General features: G+C 40.5%; 1 protein-coding gene across 3 annotated transcripts in view; it reads right to left on the reverse strand.

Moving 5' to 3' along the window:
* The window catches only part of fam193a (family with sequence similarity 193 member A), a 240,300-nt gene extending 216,528 nt beyond the window's left edge, over window positions 1–23,772 (reverse strand). For 2 of the 3 annotated variants that reach the window (XM_073047939.1, XM_073047938.1), the window contains exon 1: window positions 23,278–23,772. In XM_073047939.1, the coding sequence (XP_072904040.1) occupies window positions 23,278–23,454 (177 nt within the window). In that variant the 5' untranslated portion in view covers window positions 23,455–23,772. The remainder of the gene's footprint in view (window positions 1–23,277) is intronic. The other variant, XM_073047941.1, reaches the window with a different exon arrangement.
* Between the last annotated feature and the right edge of the window lie 1,277 nt (window positions 23,773–25,049).

Consider the following 25,049-nt stretch of genomic DNA (forward strand, 5'->3'; position numbering starts at 1 on the left):
TGCTACACTGATGACTGCATTAGTGCTGCTTCCTACACCCATGTGGAGCTCATCGATTTCATCCACTTTGCCACTAACTTCAACCCTGCCCTCAAATTCACCTGGCCCATTTCTAACAACTCCTTCCCCTTTCTTGATCTCTCTGCCTCTTTCTCTTCCTTCTAAGGGTATATTCAGTACGTATTGGAGGTGCAATCAAGCATCAGGCAAACGCACCATATTTGCATGCCTCAAAGGCATCAGTAAACCAGTTGGGCATCAAGGTTTTCTCATTACTGTAAAAGATGGTATTCTGCAAGAAGCAACCAATCCAGCGTTGACTGTCACTACTAGCTTTTAACGCAGCTAAAGGTAAGTAACAGACCATGTTTGCTAAGATAATGAAAAAGCCCTTGTATATAAAAGCACTTTGCTCATTCTGAAACTAAAAATTATGCATCTTCAATATCCCCACATCTGGACTGAAAAGCACATGACAAATCAAATTCTTGTTGGCTTGAAATGTCTGCTAAATCCTCAATGGCAAAGGTCCATTCAAGCAGAAACTACTGCTACAAGGATGTAACGGGTCTTGATGGTCAATATATGCACTCATACAGATGAATTGCTCTTGAGTGCCTCAGCAAAACTATTGCTAAAGCTCTGTAATTCTAAGTTATTATTGCTGCATTCTACTTGCTCAATGGTCTTGATTTTGTGAACTATTTAATGAGATATTCCCAAATATTTTCCCCTTTCTCCTCCATTTGTTAACAAAACAAGCAATTAAATATCCAAGCCTTGTTGTACAGTCAATTTACTGCATTACAGATCCACACAAAACGTGGAGAATAATCTGACCCAATTGAGTGCAAGCTGAATTACCACTGGTGGCAGCAATGAGATCAATTAAAATGATGAATTAGCAGAGTCACAGAAGAGTTTGCAATTGTAGTGGCCTTAAGGAAAAAGAACAGAAAGACATCAATTACTACAATAGTAAAATATTTTGGTGCACATGCCATTTTTGCCAGAACATACTGGCACCAGTGTGTTTTGTCCGGAGAAAACAGAACCAGAAAAAAAGCTTGAAATACCCTAAGATTCCACACATGCTAGAAATCCAGAACAACACACAAAATGCTGGAGGAACTCGGGTCAGGTAACATCTATGGAAATGAATAAACAGTCAACATTTACTCTTGTCCCAAGAAGAGTATGGCCCGAAATGTCAACTGTTTTTTATTCATTTATATTAATGCTGCCTGTACTACTGGGTTCGTCCAGCACTGTGTGTGTGTTGCTCCAGAAAATAGCTTCCCCATCCTTGTACAATAGACTGACAGTGGCACCCTCTAATAATCATTGCTGAGGACTATTGTCAGTCTGAGACCTTTAATGCAAATGTGTGACACCTGGTCAGCAAACACGCTGCATGACGCAAGAGTAGAAATTAATGGGCTATGGTAGATTGCTGTGGACCAAAGCCAGGCTCACAGCCTAATCACACTTATTCAGCCTTCAACAACTCACAAAAGCCTCAAATAGGACAACTAAGATCTATTAAAATACAAATTTACAACTATTTACTATTTCATGGCAAGGCTTGTTCACAGACACCTCTCCACATTTACTGATTATAGTAATGTCATTCATGCAAAGAGCAGCTTTCACATATGTCACAACAGAAATTACTTGGAAAGAAAACGAGTGTATAAAACACTGTGCAAGTGGGTACATGGAAAAGGAGGCAATTTTGAACTATTACCATTTTATTTACCAGCAATTTGCAATAGTTTGAGATTATAGAAATGAATTTTCAGTCTTCCAAAACTTTACTCTACCCCTTATAACACTAAAATTCACACATTTTTTGGTTAATTAACACAAAATAACATTGATTACTGTGGCATTAACCTGATCTCCAAGTGTCCTCTTAATGTCACTGGACATCTCCTGGGAAGCACATTACAACAAAAAAATAACACAGCAACCTTCTGCTCAACCAATATGATTATGCCAAAACAAAGTTGCTTTGTAACAGCTGCATGGCCTGCCATTTGCGTGGCTAGAAGATGTTACATGAGAAAGTGGAAACTGGGGGAAAAATTACATGGGACAAAGTCTATTTTATACAACAGTTCATCTCAGTAACAGGAGATGTACACATCATAGTACAACAGACTATTTTATTATTTCATAAATTTCTATAAAATTCATACATTTATAGTAATTATTGTGCATATTATTCTGCACTTAATTATTATTTAAGCCTGCACACTGCTAAGTGTGTTTTTACATGTTGCTGTTGTAATGAAAGAATTTCCCACTTGGGATCAATAAAGTATTTATTATTACTATTATTTTAATAATAAAGATTTAAAAGATTCAAAGGTTCATTTATTATCCAAGCATACAACCTTGAGATTTTTATTCTCCATATAGCCACGAAACCAAAAAGAATGGCAACACGATCAACCCCCAAATCTCCTCCCCCAACATTCCTCTCACCGCACAAAAAAAATCCAACAAGGACATCGTACCCCAAACCCCTCCCCCTAAACGCACTAAACTCAAAAACAACATTGGCTTCCAAATCCCCCTCGCCCCCACAAAGGTATTAACAAAACAAAGAACATCAGCCCTCAGAACACCCCCCCCCCCACCTGCACACAAAAAAACTGAGACAGAACGGGTGAAAAACACAGAATATATAAAAAACACTGAAAAATAAGTCCAGAGACCATAGTCCAAATTTGTCTCTATCCAGAAGATGTCGACTGTGGTAACGTTGTACACAAGCACCATTACGATTAGACAGAATTAATATTTCCCTCTAAAAAGCAGTCACAAACTCCACACCACCTTCTACCCATTGGTAATTAAATCAACTTCAGTCACCCTCAACTTCCCCACATCTGAAGAGTTCTTGGTATTTTGTACCAGAGGCGAACACATACAAATTTATTTTTCCACTGTTCCCTTACAACAAGTCTGTGATAGCACTCAGGCAACAGCTTCCTTTTGCAAGCTGCCACAAGAGTGTAAGGTAGTGATACTGCAAGTATCACTCACAGTCCAATCTCATTTCATGATTATTCATAATCACTTTAATAACTTTAGCTTCCTCCACTGCTCATTGCCCCAGTTTCTCTGAATTTCTCTTCATGGCTGAGCAAACTGTAAATGCCTCTCAGAATTATGAACCCCGAAATCAAAACTCACTGACCCACTAAAGTCATAGATGTACAACAGAAAAATGGCCTTCGGCTCATCTGGTCTATGTCAACCAAGTTGCCTAAGCTATTAAGTCATTTGCCTGCATTTAGCCCATAACCTTCTAAACCTTTTCAATCCACATACATGCCCAAATGTCTTTTTGTGCCTGCCTCTGGTGGCTCATTCCATAAATACAACACCCCATGTGTAAAACCTACCCCTCAGATCTCCTTTTAATTATTCCAATCACCTCTGTCCATTAGTTTTAGATTCTTTACCACACAAAAAAATACTGTATCTACTCTGTGAGCCCACTCTGTGATTTTATAGACTTTCGCCTCAGTTGCTACATGAAAACTGAGGCGAAAGTCATCCCCAGTCACTCCTCTTCACTCAACCCCTCCAATCTGTGAATATTCTCTGCACCCCTTGCTGCAGCATGATAACCAGAACTGTACACAATACCCCAAGTGCAGTCTCACCAATATCTTGTGCAACTGTAACAAAACATCGAATTCCTGTACTCAATGCCATCTACTTGCGTTGCCACTTTCAGAGAACTATGTACTTGTACTCCTATATGTCTCCCCATCACTCTGCATTCTGCTTAGGACCTGCCCTGGTTTAATTTCCCAAAATGCATCACTTCAAACTTGTCCAAGTTAAATTCAATCTTTCTTTACACAAATACTTAACCTGCTGCCTCCTACAGGTCCACAATCCCTTATCCGAAATCCTTGGGGCCAGTTGCATTTCAGAATTCAGAATTTTTTGGATTTCAGAATCCCTCCTTATTGGGTCCGGGACTCCCCGCGGATACCAAAAAACACAGGAACCCCAAAACATAGGAACCTGTCTCAGTGCGGGTGGACTTTAGGACCTGGTGGAGCTCCAGACCTACGCACATCCTCCCGTATACTTTAAATCATCTCTAGATTACTTATAATACCTAATACAATGTAAATGCTATGTAAATAGCTGTTATACTGTATTGTTTAGGGAATAATGACAAGAAAAATATTTTATTTCCAACAGAAACATTTAATTAAACTAAAATATACAGCTTCAAACGAACTGAATCAAACACATGGTAAATGACTTATTGGAATAAATGTAGAACGTCACTGTCACTATAACACTTCAGTAACTTGTCTTTCTGTTTCTTTAAATTATATACAGTGGTAGTTCCGACACCATATTCTTCAGTAAGACACCACACAGAGACACCACGATCAAGCTTCTGCAATAACTCTACTTTCTGCGTTATTGATGATAGATGCTTCCTTTTCTTTCTCATTGTTACCCATAGGGGTATCTGCAGCTTTTTTTAACGTTTTCACAGTGAAATTAAACAAAGTCAACAGTGAACACAAAATATCAGCAAACAGCAAATGCACATGTAACCAGTACGAGCGCTGAGCCACAACTGACGTCCGGCGGCCTCTGCTAGTGCTGCCACGTCACACCTGAGTGACGTCAGCTGTTGGCGAAAAAAAAACTTTGGTTTTTGGAGCTTTTTGGATTTCAGGATTTCGGTTAAGGGATTGTGGACTTATACTACCAAGCAAACTGTGTATCCAGTTGTCGAGCTCGCCTATCTGACCTAACCATCCAGACCATGCAGGACAGTGCTGAGAACCTTGCTAAATACCTATTGCCCTGCCCTCATCAATCCTCTGTCAAAATATTCAATTAAGTCCATGAGACACCATTTTTTAAACAAAATTATGCTGACTATGCTTAATTAGTCCTTGCCTTTTCAAAGTTCAAAGTAAAATTTATCAGAACACATACATGTCACCACATACAACCCTGAGATTCTTCTTCCTATGTGGCATACTCAGCAAATCCACAGAATAGTAACTGTGAACAGAATCAACGAAAGAGCAAAAGCAAGAGCATAGAAGGCAACAAACTGCACAAATGCAAATATAAATACCTTCTAACCGATGGCAGCAGTGAGAAGAGTGGTGAGAATACAGACAGAGCGCGTCTCTCAGAATCCCCTCCAGTAACCTTTCCCACTGATGTGAGACCTACCACCCTAAAGCTCCCTGGCTTAGATACAAAACATTGGAGCAGAATTAGGCCATTCAGCCCATCAATTCTGCTCTGCCATTCCATCATGGCTGATCCTAGAACCCACTCAACCTCATACACCTGCCTTCTCACCATAATGTTCGTTTTCTGATTGGTCAGGACATCAATCAATTTTTGCTTTAAATATACTTACGGTCATGGCCTCCACAGTAGTCTATGGCAGAGCACTCCACAGATTCTCCACTCACTGAATAAAAAATTCCTCCTTAACTGCGTTCTGAGGGGTTGCTCCTCAATTTTGACACCCCCACAATAGCTGGCTGGCTGCAAGTTACGAGTGGAGTTCCACAGGGGTCGGTTTTGGGATTGCTGCTTTTTCTGATGCAAGTCAATAACTTAGACTATGGGATTAATGGATTTGTGGCTAAATTTGCCAATGATACAAAGAAAGGCGGAGGACTGGAGATCTCAAACATTCCAAATGTTAAAAGGCCTGAACAGGTTAGATATGGCGAGTTATTTCCCATGGTAGCGGAGTCTAGGACAAAAGGGCACAACTTCAGGATTGAAGGACATTCATTTAGAACAGAGATGTGGAGAAATTACTTTAGTCAGAGGGTGATAAATCTGTGGAATTTGTTGTCATGAGCGGCTTTGGAGGCCAAGCCATTGGGTGTACTTAAGGCAGAGATAGATAGGTTCTTGATTAGCCAGGGCATCAAAGGGTATGGGGAGAAGGCAGGAGAGTGGAGATGACTGGAAGAATTGGATCAACCCATGATTGAATGGCAGAGCAGACTCAATGGGCTGAATGGCCTACTTCTGTTCCTATATCTTATGGTCTTCATAGGAAACATCCTCTCCACATCCTTTCAACATTTGGTTGGTTTCAATGAGATCTTCCCCCCCCCCCCCCCTAATTCTTCTAAATTCCTGTGGGTACAGGCCCAAAGCTGCCAAACGTTCCTCATAAGTTAATCCTTTTATTCTCGGAATCATAGTGAATCTCTCCTGGACTCTCTCCAATGACAACACATCCATTCTGAGAGATGGGACCCAAAACTGTTGCCAATGCTCCAAGTGCAGCCTGACCAGTAACTTATAAAGCCTTGCTTTTATAATCTATACCCTTTGAAATGAATGCAACATTGCATTTGCCTTCTTTACCACAGACTCAACCTGTAAATTAGCCTTCTAGGAGTCTTGCACAAGATCTCCCAAGTCTCTTTACACCTCTGATGTTTCAATTTTCTCCCCATTTAGATAATAGTCCACACTATTGTTCCTTGTACCAAAATGTATTAACATACATTTCCCAACAACGTATTCCATCTGCCACTTTTTTGCTCTTTCTTCCAATTTGTCGGTCCGGTTGCAATCGCATTGCTTCCTCAGCACTACCTACCCCTCCACTTATCTTCATATCATCCGCAAGCTTTGCCACAAAGCCATCAATTCCATTATCTAAATCACTGATAAACGTGAAAAGCGGTGGTCCCAATACTGACCCCTGAGGAATACTATTCATTGGCAGCCAACCAGAAAAGGCCCCTTTTATTCCAATGTTGCCTCCCACTTGTCAGCCATTCCTCTAACCATGCCAGTATCTTTCATGTAATGGCATGAGATTTTATCTTGTTAAGCACCCTCTTGTGTCGCACCCTTGTCAACAAAATAGAGAGAGTACAGAGAAGATTTACTAGAATATTACCTGGGTTTCAACACCTAAGTTACAAGGAAAGGTTGAACAAGTTAGGTCTTTTTCTTTGGAGTGTAGAAGGTTGAGGGGGGACTTGATAGAGGTATTTAAAATTATAAGGGGGATAGATAGAGTTGACGTGGATAGGCTTTTACCATTGAGAGTAGGGGAGATTCAAACAAGAGGACATAAGTTGAGAGTTAGGGGGCATAAGTTTAGGGGTAACACGAGGGGGAACTTCTTTACTCAGAGAGTGGTAGCTGTGTGGAACGAGCTTCCAGTGTATTGTCATTTAAAGTAAAATTGGATTGGTATATGGACAGGAAAGGAATGGAGGGCTGAGTGCAGGTCAATGGGATTAGGTGAGAGTAAGCGTTCGGCACGGACTAGAAGGGCCGAGATGGCCTGTTTCCATGCTGTAATTGTTATATGGTTATATGGTCCTATGAAAATCTAAGTAAATGACATCCACTGCCTCTCCTTTGTCCACCCTGCTTGTTACTTCCTCGAAGAACTCTAAACAGATTTGTCAGGCAAGATTTCCCTTCACAGAAACCATGCTGACTTTGACTTATTTTATCATTAGTCTCCTAGTACCCCAAAACCTCATCCTTCATAACAGACTCCAACACATTCCCAACCACTGAGGTTAGGCTAACTAGCCTATAATTTCCTTTCTTCTTAAAGCGTAGAGTGGCATTTGCAATCTTTCAGACTTCCATAGTGAAGACTGATGTAAAGTACTTAAGTTCACCTGCCATTTCTTTGTCACCCATTACTACCAGCATCATTTTCCATTGGCCCAAAATCAACTCTCAACTCCCTTTTACTCTTTAGATAACAAAAAAAATTTTTGGTATCCTACTTTATATTATTGGCTAGTCTGCCCTTATATTTCATCTTCTCCCTTCTTATAACTTTTTACTTGCCTTTAGTTGGATTTTATGGAGTCTTTAACTGCCCTTGTCAGCCACAGTTGCCTACCCTTGCCATTTGAGAATTTCTATGGGACATATCTATTCTGTGCCTTGTGAACTATTCCCAGACACTTATTCCCATAATTTTTTAACCCTGTAGTTTCTTAACTCCTCCACCCACAAAGATTCAACATTCTTTGACCCTATGTCACCTCTTTCTAAAGATATAATTCCATCTCTTACCAACAGTGCCACACCACAGCCTATGCCTTCCTGCCTGTCCTTTTTATACAAAGTATATCCTTTGACATTAAGCTCCCAACTATGACCTTCTTTCAGCCACAACTCAATGATGTACACATCTTACCAACCGATCTCTAATTGTGCCAAATTAATTTTGATGCTTCTACCTTTATATCTGTTGAAGAAGCAGTAACCAAACCATCACTCTATTTAACAAGTTGAAGGGTAGCAGGTTTTGGGGAACACATGCTCCATGTCACACACCATCCAGACACAGAAATGAATTGCCGGAGTTGGAGTTGTCATAGGCGGTGTGCGTGGAAGTGGATGCGAGGCGAGTGGGCAAGAGTCCGTACCAGGAAAAAAGTAAACCCTAGCTGGCCGGCCCGCCCACCCGTCCATTCTGCTCTCCAATGACCGCTTGCTGAGGGAATCAGGCCTGCAATCCTCGGAGTCACCTGATGCCGGTGGCCGGAGGTGGGGACAGCATAAGTGGTGTGCGAGGAAACGGAAGTGAGGCGAGTGGGCAGGAATCCATGCCAGGAAAAAAAGCAAGGCCAAGCCAGCCAGCTCTCCCGTCCATTCTGTTCTCAAATGGACATTAAATTGACTACATCTGTGGCAACAAACTACTCGGCAGGAGTACAGAAACCCGGACGCCGCCATTCAGCTGATTATTCATGTAGCAGGTTTTCCCCCAAGCCATCGGACTACCAACCTACTGACCTCTGCTGTGCCTATTGTCCTGTTTATTATTTATTGTAATGCCTGTACTGTTTTGTGCACTTTATGCAGTTTTGGGTAGGTCTGCAATCTAGTGTAGTTTTTGTGTTGGTTTACATAGTTCAGTGTAGTTTTTGTATTGTTCATGTAACACCATGGTCCTGAAAAACACTGTCTCATTTTTACTGTGTACTGTACCAGCAGTTATGGTCAAAACAACAATAAAAAGCAACTTGACTTGACTTGAAATTCAAGACTTGTTCTTGAAGCTCTTCTGCAGAAAATTATCAACCCGCCAGTCTTCTGGTGCCTCAACCAGGCCAAGGAAGCTTCAATAACATCTTACAGTACATCCAGTTAGGCCCCATAAATTCATCCACCCAAGAATTCTCAGCTCCTATCTTACTCTAGCTTTCTACTTTATTCCAAAATCTTCAGAATTAAATGTTTATTTGCCCTTGTGCAGTCACTACATGAAATTAATCTTTGATGTTTCCATCTTTGTATCTGAAGTAGCAGTAACCAAACATCACTCTATTGAACAAGATGTTGAAAGGTAGCAGGCTTTGGGGAGCGCTAGCTACTGGCTCTGTTCCATGCCACATACCATCCAGACATGGAAATGAATTGGGGCTGACTCCAGATGCTGCAACTCTAACTAATGGTATCATTGCAGTGGTTCATGGTGGTGGTAAAGTACTTAATCACAAGACAATTAGTGATGAATAATAAATGCTCTCTTACCAACTAACATCCACTACCTAACAAATGAGTAAGTTAACTTCAGCTCTTTTTTCCTTTAAATTTTATATTGAAAGACAGTACAGAAATAGTAGGCAATCACAATAGTTAAACCCGGCATTTTCTCCTAAACTTTGAAAGTGGAAGGGGGAGTAGGAGATCCAAAATGATAGGAGAAGACAGGAGAGGGAGGGATGAAGTTAAGAGCTGGAAAGTTGATCGGCAAAAGGTTTACACAGCTGGAGAAAGGAGTGGATCATGGGACCAGAGGCTTGGGGAGCAAAAAAGGGGGAGGGGAGCACCAGAGGAAGATGGAGAGCAGGCAAGCAGTTATTGTGAGAGGAACAGAGGAAAAAAAAGAATAAAAAGAAAAAAGGGGGGGAATAAATAAATAAGGGATGGGGTAAGAAAGGTAGGAGGGGCATTAACAGAAGTTAGAGAAATCAACGTTCATGCCATCAGGTTGGAGGCTACCCAGATGGAATATAACGTGTTGTTCCTCCAACCTGAGTGTGGCTGGAGGAACAACACCTTATATTCCATCTGGGTAGTCTCCAACCTGATGGCATGAACATTGATTGCTCTAACTTCCATTAATGCCCCTCCCCCTTCTTACCCCATTTGTTTATTTATTTTCTCCCCTTTTTTCTTTTTTTTCTGTCTGTCCCTCTCACATTAACTCCTTGCCTGCTCTCCATCTCCCTCTGGTGCTCCCCTCCCCCTTTCTTTCTCCCCAGGCCTCCCATCCCATGATCTTTTCCCTCTCCAGCTCTGTATCCCTTCTGCCAATCAACTTTCCAGCTCTTAGCTTCATCCCTCCCCCTCGTCTTCTCCTATCATTTCGGATCTCCCCCTTTCAAATCTCTTATCTCTTCTTTCAGTTCGTCCTGACGGAGGGTCTCGGCCCGAAACATTGACTGTACTTCCTATAGATGCTGCCTGGCCTGCTGCGTTCCCCCAGCATTTTGTCTGTGTTGCTGGAAAAACCTTTCCTTTTGTTATTTCCAATTGTTTTCCCACCGAACATCAAGCCTCATCTTCTTTCTACTGTCATGTCCTTTCTACTGCTGGAAACTAGTTTCTCTCTGATTAGGTAAGATGGGAGTTTATTGTAATTGCAGGGTGCAATGAAAATCCTTCTTTGCATGAAGCTCACACAGTAAATAGTATACACAGTACTAATAAATACCATAAATGCAATGTCATACAAAAAGTGCAAAGACTGTAATGCTTTGATTTCTTCAGCTGAATTCACCTCTCTTCAACATTAGTAAAAACAATTACAGCTACTTCACATAACTTTAGACCAGTGATTCCCAACCTTTTTTATGCCATGCACCAATACCATTTAACTAGCATTCCGTGGACCCCAGGTTGGGAACCATTGCGGTCATGCCAGTATACATCTTCTGCTCCATGTAAAGTTTAACATTCTTTGCAAAGTATGCCCAGAATTCAATTCAATACTTCAGCCATTCATCCAGATTTAATATTATTTCTTTGCCTCTATTTATAAAACGATGAAAATCCTACGTCTATTTATGTCCTTTTAATTTATCCTGACACCACTCAAGACATAGGCACACATATTCTCACAACTATGAATCTGCACACCTTTCAATCATATCATTTAGTTTATATTGCTCACCTCATTCTTGATACCAAAATTAATCACTTCACACTTCTCTGTTAAGTTACATCTGCCATGTGCTAATCCAATTTACAAATTTGTTTATCTCATGCTGAAACTTGTTACTACCTTCTTTGTTTACTACATTTGTGACTTTTGGTGTTTTCTACCACATTTTCAAATTATGACTTTGTATACCAAGTCACTAATATACAGCAAAGATCAGTGAACAATTGGCTTCAGCAATTTCCAGGGTGCCACAGGATCGAAAAATGCCTTGCATCCATTATGATTCTGTAGGAGTGCTGATGGGTGGGAACTGCAGACCCCACAAATGGGTCAGGCAACGAAGGTAAGGGCAGACAAACAACTTGTGAGGAGGTGCAATCATTCCACCGTCTGGACAGGGTTTTCTTCTGCTTCCAACACTTAAACTTTAGTTTTTCCATGTGTTCCCCACTCCCCAACCCACCTGCCAAAGAGCAGTGGGCGAGGAACAAGCAAAACTGTATTTTGCCTCCCACCACCAAGGTCACGCTCTCTTACCCACTGCTATCATCGGGGAGATGGTACAGGAGCCTCAGGTCCCACACCACCAGGCTCAGGAACAGTCATTACCCCTCAACAATCAAGTTCTTGAACTGGAGAAGATCACTCACTCCCAACAAAGAAATAATTCCACAACCTATGGACTTATTTTTAAGGATTCTGCAACTCACTTCATTGATATTTATTGTTATTACTTTTTTCTGTGTTTTGTATTTGCAGTTTGTTACCTTTTGCTCATTGGTTGTTTGCTTGTATTTGTTATGTGCATTTTCACTGAATTTATGGTGCTTCTTTGTATTTACTGTGAATGTCCACAAGAAAATGGATCTCAGTAGCATATGTGACATTTACATACTTTGATTATAAATTTACTTCAAACTTTGAACCCAAAGAGAGGGATATTTTTTACCCTTCTTGCCATCAGTAAGATTGGCAATGTTTTCATGCCAAGTGCTGAATTCAAAACAGACACGGGTACACACACCACTCACTACCTAATCTGAAGAAACAATCATTCCTGAACTTTCTGATTGGTCTTACACAAGTTGCTGGAAATTCTCAAATCCATCAAATGAGCTAATGTATTGCTTTATCTAATGATTTTAGCATCTATATTCACAACATTAACGACTGTCATTCTGTAAATGTCTCCACTGACTCATTACCTTTGCCAAATATTCCTAAACACCTGTATTTTTAAAGTTTTTTTGTTATAACATGCCAGAATGAAGTACAATCTTGATAAATATGATGGAATATTGAAAGGCATGGATAGAGTGGATATGGAAAGAAATTATCCTTCTGCAGTGGAGACTAGGACCAGATGACACAGCCTCAGAAAAGAAGGATGTCCATTTATAACAGAGATAAGGAGGAATTACTTTAGCCGGAGGGTGGTGAATCTGAGGAATTCATTGCCACAGACAGACTTGGAAGCCAAGTCATTGGGTAGATTTAAAGCAGAAATTAATTGATTATTCTTCCTTCAAGAGATCTACAACCTTGTCGTAGTTTTGAGGTTTGCTTGCTTCGATGACCCAGAGACCCATGTTGGCTGGAGTCGGGTATTTATTTTTTAGTTCTTGGAAGGATCACCCATGCCTAACAGGTCAAAGGTGAGAGGTCAGATGAAGAGTCATCCTCCAGGTTCAGCTCAGGGTTAACAATCTTGACTGGTGAAACAAAATTATTACGGAAACAGCAATTAAGAATCCTTCTACATTTGAGTGCCCAAAGACAGACAAAGATGGAGGACATTCATTGCTGCCCTAAATGGCAGCAGGCATAACAAGCAGCAAGTTGATAGATTCTTGATTAGTAAGGACATCAAAGGTTTCAGAGAGAAGGCAAGAGCAAGAGAATAAATCAGTCATGATTGAATGGCATGCTCAGATTTCCAGCATCTGCAGATTTTCTCTTGTTTATGATGGAATGGCAGACTCGATGGGCCAAATGGCCTAATTCTGTTCCTATATTTTATGATCTAATATGGTCAAAGCAGCAGGCACATTATGAACAGAGATTAATTTGCTATAATAACAATATGCAGGGATCCGCTCAAAAAAAAAGAATTATCAACCATCATGCTAAATGTTTGGAATGCTCTCTGGTTATGCATGAGGGCAGATGTTGGTTAATATCACAAATGAAATTCACTATGTCCAAAACAAAAACTTACACAGAACTGCAGTTACCTACTAGCCTAGACTGTGTACTCAAGTCAATAGATTTGGATATGAACCCATAATCATCAAAGGCAACAGAGGCACATTGAGTTTTAGCTGGCACAATCTTAATGAACTAAATTTACACTCACTACATTTAAAATTTAAAGTTTACATTTTAATTTTCAATTCTTATAATATCATACTCCATCAATCTATGCTATTTCCTTTGAGCAACGGACGTGCCATTTGAGTCCATACCCACTCAGAGAAATCCTATCTACTCACTATTTTTTCATGTTACCCTATTCTCCAATACTCCCATCAATTTCTCCTAGATGCAAGAAAATCAGCACGTTAGAAATCCAAGTAACACACAAGCAAGAAACGCAGACAGCATCAATGGAAAAGAGCAAAGAGTCAATGTTTCGAGCCAAGACCCTTCACCAAGACTGGAAAAAAGAGATAAGTTTAAGCAATAAGGTGGGAAGAGGGTTCTACCACTCACCAATACACTTGGGGCAACTTACAGTGCACAATTCACACACTTCTCTGGGATGGCGAAGGAAAGGCGAAAACTTAGTTATGAAAATAAGGGGCAAACTTCACAAACACAGCAAAGGTTAGGATTGAACCAGGATCATTGTAGCTCTTGGGCAGTACTCTATTAGCTGCATCATTAAGCCGTGCGAGTTCGATGGGACAATTTGATAACCTATCCAAGCCACCCAATCCCCCATTTAAGAAAAGCTAATAGCAAACCATTCCATTTCCTCTGGTACACAAGTCTACAGATATCAATGTTCCTCTTGAGTTAACCCCCAGAGATGCCCAGACACTAAGAGAACCAATGTCAATTAAGCACCACTCACTTTCCCTTCCCTTAAAATATCCTGAGTGCTTTTGGTGTACATGAATCGGTTGTTTGTTCTCCTTGTAAGAATCTAGAATTGGAGGTCAGCAACTGTAATTATGAATGCTGGAATCTGAAACGAAGTCCTGGAAGAACTCAGCTGTCAAGTCCTATCTAGAAGTTATTATTTACAAGAAGTCATTCATTCAGACCAGAGCTGAAATTTCTCCACGAGTCTTTGGAACTCTTTTTCAAAGTCTCTTCTTACACTGCCCCTTGAATATTTTAAAGACAGAAGTAGATAGATACTTAATGAGCTAGGGGATTCAGGATGGACTGTAGTAACATGAGGATGCAATCAAATATTATTATGACAGGGTAAGCTCATAAGGCAAATCAGGCTGCCCCTGCTCCAAATTCACAAGTTCCCTAATCTCAGATGCAATTTCAAAATATTAATTGGATGACCATAAAGTAAAGCCCTAAAATCAGTCGATTCAGCTTGCCCAAAATAAATAATTGAATTCCAACTTTTAACACACTTGCAGGCTCATTTAGTTCAAAACCATGATCGCTTCAGTTCATAATCCAGTCCAAGAGGAATCCTTCAGAGAAAGTGGGGCAGCACTGTTCAAAGTAAATATATATCAAAATACGTGTCACCATACACAACCCTAAGGTTCTTTTTCTTGCGGGCATACTCAGAAATCCAAGAAACATAATAGAATCAATGAAAGACCACACCCAAAAAGGCAAACAACCAATGTGCAAATACAAAATAATTTAAAACACAATATCGAGAAGATGAGATGAAAAGTCTTTGAAAGAGAGTCCATAGGTTGTGGGACCAGTTCAGTGAAGCAGCAAGTGAAGTTATCCCCAGGCCCAAGAGCCTGAAGGTTGAGGGGTAATAACTGTTCCTGAACCTGATGGTGAGAGTCCTTCCTGATGGCAACAGCAAGAACAGAGCATGACCTGGGTGGTGGGGGACCTTGATGATGGATGCACTTTCCTGCAACAATGTTCCATCCAGATGTGCTCAATAGGAACTGTAACCTAGCGGTTAGCATACAGCTATTACAGTCAGGTTTATTTACCGCTGCTACCTGTCAGGAGTCGGTACATTCTCCCTGTGACCGCATGGGCTTCCGTGGAGTGTTCTGATCTTCTCCACATTCCAAAGACGTATGGGTTAGTAAGTTAATTGGTCACATAGGAGTAATTGGCTCATCAGACCACAAGAGTCTATCATCGTGCAGTAACTTGAAATAAATAAAAAGATTTTTAAAATAGCTTGTATGAAGTACAAGGCAATTACATCTGTACTCTTAAATATTTCAACTTATTTAGATATTAGTTTTATGATGTTTTCAAGATATGGACACATCATGGATTTCCAAGAATGGTGATGAGATACAGGTTAAAAGCTTCTGCCACTTTTTAAGTTGAGGATACGATACAAATTTCACTGGGAAAGACAGAACCACTTTTCTAAACACAAAAGATTCTGCAGGTCCTAGAAATCTTGTGGAATACACACAAGTTGCTGGAGATGCTGCCTGATCTGCTGACAACCATTGTCCCTGCTGTTCTCAAACTGTTAAGTTGTGGAGAGGCTTTACCTCCCTAACAGCAGCAAGTAGATTTCATCAGCTAGTCAAGTCTCACTTAGGTAGTGTAGGAAACCACAAACTAAACTCTGGAGACAATAGGAAATGAAGAAAACTTAAGTGAAAAAATATAACAATTTTAAGACATTGAAAAGCAATCAGGTTTACCAAGGGAGCTCCAGGAATTTAGATCTAGTTGACAGAGGTCATTGCTAATAAGTGGTAAATAATGAAAATCAGGAGCACAAGAGATGACTGAAGTGAAGCAGCCAAAAAGGACTTAGCTATAGACAGGAAAGCAGTGATTGAATAAAGGACAAGAAATGTTAAAATATAACCACTGTCACTCAGAGTCAATTTGGCTTGAATACAGGAAACAGATTAGAATAGAACAGTACGACACAGGTACTGGCCCTTCAGCCCACAATGCCTCTGCTGACCACAAGGCAAGTCCACATCTGCCTGCACATGGTCTATATGCCTCATTTGCTGCCTGTTCACGTGTGTGTTCAAATACCACTTCAATTCTGCTAACATACCTGTTTTTACCATGCTGCATTCATATTGGTCTGTGATGCAGAATGGGAAGCAAGTAAGGTAGCAACAGAAAGAGCAGCACACACAAAATGCTGGAGGAACTCAGCAGGCCAGGCAGCGTCTATGGAAATGAGTAAAGACTCAACATTTCTGGCCAAGACCCTTCATCACAACTGAGAAAAAAAACTGAAAAGTTAGATCAAGAAGGTGGAGGGAGCTCTAACTTTTCAAGTTTTTTCCCCAGTCAAAATGAAGGGTCTTGGCTTGAAAAGTCAACTGTTTACACTTTTCCAGAGATGCTGCCTGGCCTGCTGAGTTTTGAACGTGTTACTAACAAGGTTAGCAACAGAAAAAACAAGTTTTAACACTGAAGTTTATTTTTCAGCAAAAGCATCAAAATTGCTCTCAAATGACAAGATTAAACCATATAGACACATGTGATGGAGAACTTCAAAAGGACAATTCAGGCGGCACTTGAGAAAAAATAACTTTTGATAAAAGTAGTTGGAAAAATGAAAGATAAAGTATATTTCAATTTAAAATTTGATGCATAATCTCCCTCTTCATCCACAACATTGTCTTATGCTCCTATATTTTACAACATCTACAAAAGTCAGAGAATATGAAATTAAGCACAATTTTCTCCATTTGAAGCTGCTGCAAAAACTGAATTTGATAGGTTACATGGCAGCTTTACCAAATGAGTCCAACCTACAGTAAAGGTACCTGTCTAGGATCCATACCAAAGTTCCACTGGAATATTACTGTCACAGTCAGAGAGAACAAAAATGAGTAAAAACTTTGTCCTGCACAATGTTCATGCAGATCAGCACACAGAGAGAACAAGGTAAAACAAGAAAAATGCAGAATCAAGTGCAACAGCTACACAGGAAGTGCAGTGCAGGTAAACAATAAGATGCAAGATCAAAACAAGATTTTACAATACATAGAGAACTATTTAATAGTCTGATAGCAGTGGGGTAGAAGCCATCCTTGAGCCTGCTGGTCTGTGCTGCATCTTCTGTCCAATGGATGAGGGAAGAAGAGAGAATAACATTGGTGGGTGGGATCTAATGTTTCCTGACTGTTTCCTACTGATGGATCAGAACCTTAACTATGTGGTAAGATACTATTTTAAATCTATAAAATCCACTTGATGTTCAAGTCATAAATTTCTTGCAGGCCATGGGAATCCTGAGCAAATGAACACATACACAAAACTGCAACCAGTCTTTCTTACACCTGAAAATACCTGCCAGTCAAAAGGTCAATTGTAAAGCTTCAAATGGAAACAAGGTATAATTACCCTTTCTATTTATTTTCAGATCAATTCTAGGTAACAGACTATTCAAGATGAAGTATTAATGTCAAGGGAGTCTATATTACACCTGAAGAAAACCAAAGAGCTCAAGGAAAGAAAAATACTGCCACTGCAAAATTAGCAGTTAGAATTCACAAAAACTAACAATCTTCAGTGCAGGTCAGTTAATTCATGGTAGCATTCCCAATACTGGCTTAATATTGATGATTTAGTTTCATCACTCTTTTCCTAATGTATTCTTCACTTTGAATTTCAACTTCCATATGATAACTGAATTAACTTCATTAACCATGTGACTTAACATCTTAATATGAATAATTTTCCATTTGGACAGGCAAGAATTCAGAACCATCCATCGAAGATTGATATAAAACACCCTAAAGCATGTTTTTTTTTGTTTATGCCCTTACAGCATCACAAAGCACTTCACAACCAATGAAATAATTTTTAGTGTAGTCACATTTTTTAAAGGGTAGTGAGAAATACATTTTAGAGGGTTGTGAATTTGAATTCTACCACATAGCTGCAATAAAGGAATGTTCAGTTGTTAACTACATTCACTTGAGGTTACTGGTCACTGAGAATTCAAGATGAGGCATGAAATTGATATTGAATTACTCCAGAGGTTCCCAACCTGGGGTCTATGGACCACTTGATCAATGGCATTGGTCCATGACTTTAAAAAAATTCGGATACCCCCGATTTGGAAGATCACCCTAGATCTTAAATAACAGAACAAGTTTTCAGATCCACATGGCTCATTCGATACTAATCCTGAATTTTACCTTATTACTGAACAAGTTTTTGAAGATATTTCATTGTAGTCCCATGTTGTCTGTATTTTCAATTTGCTTCCCCTCTCCGTTTTCCTTAACTTCTTCAACTTCAGTGAACACATCCCAATATTTGTCATATTTGACTAGTGAATCACATTGTACCTCTCCCCATAGCAAGTCCTGAGCAATGTTCCCTCTATGGTGTGCGTACACACCTCTTTTGCTACTAGCGCATAAAGGGATTTAAACTGCGCACAAAAGGTTGTCACCCTTTACCTTGCTGGCATGTTAAGTATATTTCTAGATTGTACCCAATCATAATTCCTTTTCCGGTTTCTGACGTGAATGGTGTTGACAACGTGGAGTTCATCAATGATATGTCTGCAGATTGTTGAACTGGCTTATTTATACTGTTTTCATTGAAGAGATTATTCAGTGCACATATGTTGCTGTCACTGGGCAAAAAAAATTGCACAGCACAAGATTTTTGCACACATTGGCCATCACAAATTAGAGGGAACGTTGGTCTTGAGCAATCCAGACTGCATGGCACTGTGACACAAGCACCACAGTGGAAAGCATACTCACTCTCACACACTGCAAAACCAAAGTGTGTAAAGGAACATAAGGTACAACCAAAGCAGCAAGACTGCAGGTCAAACTTAAACAAAAATATCTTTGGCTTGCCTTTTCCCAGCGAACTAACTGGACTAGGATGATAAAATCCTTTCAACAGATGCCACCAACAATAAACTTCAAGACAGTCAAACGAGTTTTCACAACAATGCACAAGTATAAAATATCCATTCCAAGGAGATCTTTGAGTACAAAATACCACCCAAACCTTCAAGCTACCACTTCTACTCAAGATCAGAGTAAATCTTTAAATGCACAAACAGAAATGAACAGTATATGAAAAGTATGGTCAGTAGACACCCAGAAATGTAAAACTAATTCACAAAATTATCAGAATCAGGTTTATTATCACTGGCATGTGTCGTGAAATTTGTTAACTTAACAGGAGTTATATGATAATATACAAAGAAAACAAATTAATTACTGTAAGTACATATGCATATTGAATAGATTAAAAATTGTGCAAAAACAGAAATATATAAAAAAAGGGAGGTAGTGTTCATGGATTCAATGTCCATTTAGGAATCGTATGACAGAGGGAACGAAACCGTTCCTGAATTGCTGAGTGTGTGCATTTTGGCTTCTGTACCTCCTTCCTGATGGTAACAATCAGAAAAGGGCATGAAGAGAGAAACTCCTTAAGGCTCTCCACAGTACATCTGTATAAGCTTCCATGTTTTAGTTGACAAACCAAATCTCAAACTTCTCATGAAATATAGCCGCTGTCTTGTCTTCTTTATAGCTGCATCGATATGTTGGGACCAGGTTAGATCCTCAGAGATCTTGACACCCAGAACTTGAAACTGCTCGCTCTCTCCACATCTGATCCCTCTATGAGGATTGGTTCATGTTCCCTCGTCTTACCCTTCCTGAAGTCCAAAATCAGCTCTTTCGTCTTACTGACATTGAGTACAAGGTCGTTGCTGCACCATTCAACTAGTTGGTATATCTTGCTCCTGTACACCTTCTCATCTCCATCTGAGATAATATCAACAATGGCTGTATCATCAACAAATTAATAGTCAGTAATTGCACAAAACCAAACCACACAATCATGGGTAGAGAGGGAGTAGAGCAGTGGGATAAGCACACACCTGAAGCATGCCAGTGTTGATTGTCAGTGAAGAGATATTATCAACAATCTGCACAGATTGTGGTCTTCTGGTAAGGAAGTCAAGGAATGAATTGCAGAGGGAGGTAGAGGCCCAGGTTCTGCAGCTTATCGATCAGGGAACGATGGTGATAAACACTGAGCTACAGTCAGCGAACAACATCCTGAAATGTGTTTGTATTGTCCAGGTGATCTAGGGCCATGTGAAGAGCCAACTGAGATTGTATCAGCTGTAGACCTATTGTGGTGATAGGCAAATTGCGATGGGTCCAGGTCCTTGCTGAGGTAGGAGTTCATTTGACCAATCTCTCAAAGCATTTCATCACCATAGATGTGAGTGCTATCCAAAGTAATCAGAATCTGATTTAATATCATCAGCACATGTCGTGAAATTTGTTAACTTAGCAGTGCATGATAACATAGAAAAATAAATCAATTAAAATAGATATACATTAGATTAAAGAATAGTGCAAAAATAGAAATAATAAATAAAATGTGAGATAGTGTTCTTGGGCTCAATGTCCATTTTGGAATCGGATGGCAGAGGGGAAAAAGCTGTACCTGACCATTAAAGTCAGCTTTAGAAATGTGAATGAAACCATCATTTTGGGAGAATAATTTCCAGATTGTGAATGTAATTATGATAAGTCACAATGCCTAATGACACGAAGTGGCTAAGCCAAAAATCAAACCTAAATACACATCATACCCAACAGAATTTCTGGTAATTCATACCACTGTGATAATTAACTGAGCAGAACAGCCAATTCTCAACCAACAAGCAAACTCATGAGATTGGAAACTTTCCCTGTGTGGTTTATTTCTTTGCCATCTACTGCCCCAGATGAAGTGTTGCATTTTTGTATACACCTGCAAGATCCACTGGGTTTGCAGAGAATCTCAGTTTCTAAATTCAGACTTTCTTTGATGTTCTAAAACAAAGATTAGTTTCAATTTTTACTGCATAAACATAATATCTGCAACTGTTAAAACTGACTATTCTAATAACCTCAATGTACATCTACAAATGTAATGCATTATAAATTGGGCATATTTGTATTAGATTGCTCAATGATCAGAATAGAAAAGCAGTTTAAACAACCAAGAAAACTAACCAAGGAAGCTTTTCAAGATTTGAAAATTGAGATCAAAATCGCAAAAATAAATTGGATACATGTCAACAAGTTAAATTTTATACACACTATTCCACCTTTGAAATTGATTGAGAACACTGAAAGTACAACATTTCACATTAGGGCATACTATTATGTCCTTTCTAAAATACTGTACATACGCTTATTGTGAACAGGTGACAGAAATACTTTTCACATTCAATCATATACAAAACCAACAAAAATCAAAGGTCATCCTTTTCCAAGTTGCAATAATTAATTTGACCAAGACCACCTGCTTCAACTGTATCACCTGATTTAGCACAACCCACCTACTGATCAAATCCTTACTCATACTCTTATGCTTGACCACAGACCAGTTCAATGTTTCTTAACCAGACTTGGATCTTCAATGAACCTAAAAACTATCAAAAACACTGCTGATGCATCATGACTTGCACTTTCCCATTCATCCAACCCCTCTTTGCCCAAAGAGCACAATTTTAACATTTTCCCCTTATATTCGAACCCCCTTAACCTCCTCCAGAACCACAAAGAACACTCTTCCAATTCTAGACCTTCACTGCCAGCTGTGCTTTCAGCTGTCTTGACCAACTAAATCTCTCTCAAAGAAAGTATCTTCAAAATTCTTTGGTTAACCAAGCTTTTTCCTCTCCTCAGTTATTCTTCATTTTCCTCAACATCAGTTTTTTTAAAAATATCTTGTACTCTTAAAAGCTGCTTTGAACAACAGAAGGCATTTTTTCCACATCATTCTTCCCTGAAATATCCTTTCTGCAAACAGTTTCAAAATTAGAGATATATCACTTTTAAATAAATCCACTAGTTTTACTTTATTTTAACATCACATTCAGCCATTAGACACAGATCCCTTCATCTTTAGTGGAAAATATATTTCTTCCAGATCAAAAGCACATAAAAAATCAATTGTGTATCAAATCAAAGCTCCAATAGAAAAGGTTAGCTTCTGTCAAGATGCTTGTTAAAAGTCAAAACAAAATTTACTAAATCTTACTACCAGACAGTGCACACCTCAACCACTTGACAAACATGTTCACATTCATTCTGCTTTTAAAGATGCTGTATCAGATCATACTGCAATGCCTTTCCTCAAAAAAGCAAGTTTTACTTTGCATCCAAAATAAACCCAGTTTTAAAACAATTCTCCACCACTGGTTTTCCAAAACATTCTTAAAGAGAACTTACTACATAACTACAGCATACTCCATTAAATAAAAAAAAATATAAATAGAATATACTGCAGTTGATGCAAGACAAAGATGACATTATCAATGTTAAGCCCATGCACCATACAATGCATATAAGCAATAAAAAAGCCACTGAACATTCAAGAGGCGAAATACACCCAAAACATTGCTGAGAAAATAACACACAAGACAAATCAAAATAAACCCCATTCATGACTTATCACTGGTGTCTGCAAAGTTAAGAGGATCCATAAATTAAACCATGACATTCTGAGAGGATCAGACGGCGTGTTGAGAGGGGTGTGGGGAGGGAAGGGCGAAATCATATACATTCTAATGATATTTGATGCAAAGTACTTTTGTGTGTGTTAGGGTGGCTCAAGTCTTAAATTGGAATGGGGAGGAGGGAGGACATCCAGTCGAGCAAGCGTGTATTAAATAGACAAAACTTGCCTTCCAGGGAGCAGGCTATATGATTTTGAAGTCTTGGGATGGAGCTGAAAGGCCTAGAACCCGGGGCTGGGTTTACAACGCCCTTTACATGTCCCTGTTCCCCACCCCACCCTACCTCTATCTCTGTGGCTCAGCCACCCCCACTTTTCAATGCCGGGGTGGGAACCAACACGGGTTCATTTTAAAACAAAACGAGGCGCCGGACAGAACGGCAAAGGCCTGCGGGCCCACTCACCTCCCCGTGTAAGGTGCCGTTGGCTCCGCCACCGCCGCCTCCTACTCCTCCCGCTCCACCGCCGCCGCTCCCACTGCTGCTCGGCGGCGTCAGGGCTTTCTGCTGGCGGCTCACCGCCTTGCCGCCGCCCCGCTTGTTTTTCCTCCGCTTTGCTCGCTTGGCGTCGGCCGGACTCATGACCGGTTGGCGGATCCGCTCGGAGCGGTGGGGCGGGGAGAGGACAGGACAGTAGGGGAGGGGAGGTCGGTTCGGGGCCGGGCAGTCCGCGGATGGACGGGGAGGGGGGGGTGGGGACAGTCTCTCTCCTCTCTCTCTCTCTCTCACGTCCCCTCTCTCTTTCCCCCTCTCTCTCTTTCCTCCCCCCGTTTATTGTTACGAGGACGCGGCGGGAGGTCGGAGGGGCTTGTGGTTGGAAGGAGCGGTGCACTGAAACCCCGCGGCCCGGTCCGGCTCGGCTCTCGTTCCCTCTCTGACAGGATCCGAACCCACTCCAATATGGCGCAGAGTGCAGGGCCGTATCCCAGCGAGCAATGCGCCGGCTCCCCCACCGCCACCACCACCACCGCACACCAACCAACCAACCCCTCACTGCGCGTGCGCATTCGCCGTACGGCATGCAGGTCCTTGTAGTTCCCCACTCCTCCTTCCTCCTTGTCTCTATCTCCCCCAGTTCAGAATCAGGTTTATTATCATCGACACATTGAGCGTAATATTTATTGTTTTACAGCAGCCTACATAGCAAAGATATAAAATTACCGCAAATTACATAAATGTATGAATACTGCCTAATAAAAAGAAATAATAAGGTAGTGATACACGAAAAATGCTGGTGGAACTCAGTGGGTCAGGCAGTACAGTTGGAGGGAAATGCACGATGTTTCTGGCTGAGACCCTTCATCAGGACTGGAGTCCTGATGACTGTTCATTTCCCTTCATATATGCTGCTTGACCTTATGAGTTTGCTCAAGATTTCCAGCATCTACAGAATTTCTTACCTTTGTAAGTAACAAGTTCGTGTTCATGGGCCATTCAGAAACCTGATGGCAGAAGGGAAGAAGCTGTCCCTAAAACGTTGAGTGTGCATCTTTATACTCCTGCACCTGAAGGTTGTAACAAGAAGCAAGCATGTGCCTGATGGTGACGAAGATACTGCCTTCTTAAAGATGTTCTCAGTGGTGGGGAGGGTGTTGCCTGGGGTGAAACTGTCTGAGCCTACAACTCTCTTGTGATCCTGTGCATTGGAGCATCCGTACCAGAATGTGATGCAGTTAAATTCACTGCTCTCTAAAGTATATCTGTAGAAACTTGCAAGAGTCTTTGATGACATACTAAATCCCCTCAAACACCTAATGAAGTGTAGCCACTGGCGTGGTTTCTGGCCCCAAGATGGACCTTTTGAGATATTGACAACAAGAAACGAAGCTGTTCACCCTTTGTTCCAATAACCCCTCAATGAGGACTGGTGTATGCTCTCCTTGACTTCCCTTTCCCAAATCCACAACCAGTTCCTTGGTCTTGCTGACACTGAGTGCAAGTTTGTTGCTACAACACTATTCAACCAGCCTACCTATCTCACCCTGAAAGACTCATCACCATCTGAAATTCTGCCAATGGTTGTGGCGTTGGCAAATTTATAGATGGCAGTTGAGCTGTGCCTAGCCACACAATCGTACGTATGGAGAGTAAAGCAGTTAACTAAGCATGCATCCATGAGATGTGTTAGTATTGATAGTCAGTGAGGAGGAGATGTTATTTCTAATCTGGACTGACTG

This window comes from Hemitrygon akajei, chromosome 6 (genome assembly GCF_048418815.1).
Source record: "Hemitrygon akajei chromosome 6, sHemAka1.3, whole genome shotgun sequence".
NCBI classification, from domain to species: Eukaryota; Metazoa; Chordata; class Chondrichthyes; order Myliobatiformes; family Dasyatidae; genus Hemitrygon; species Hemitrygon akajei.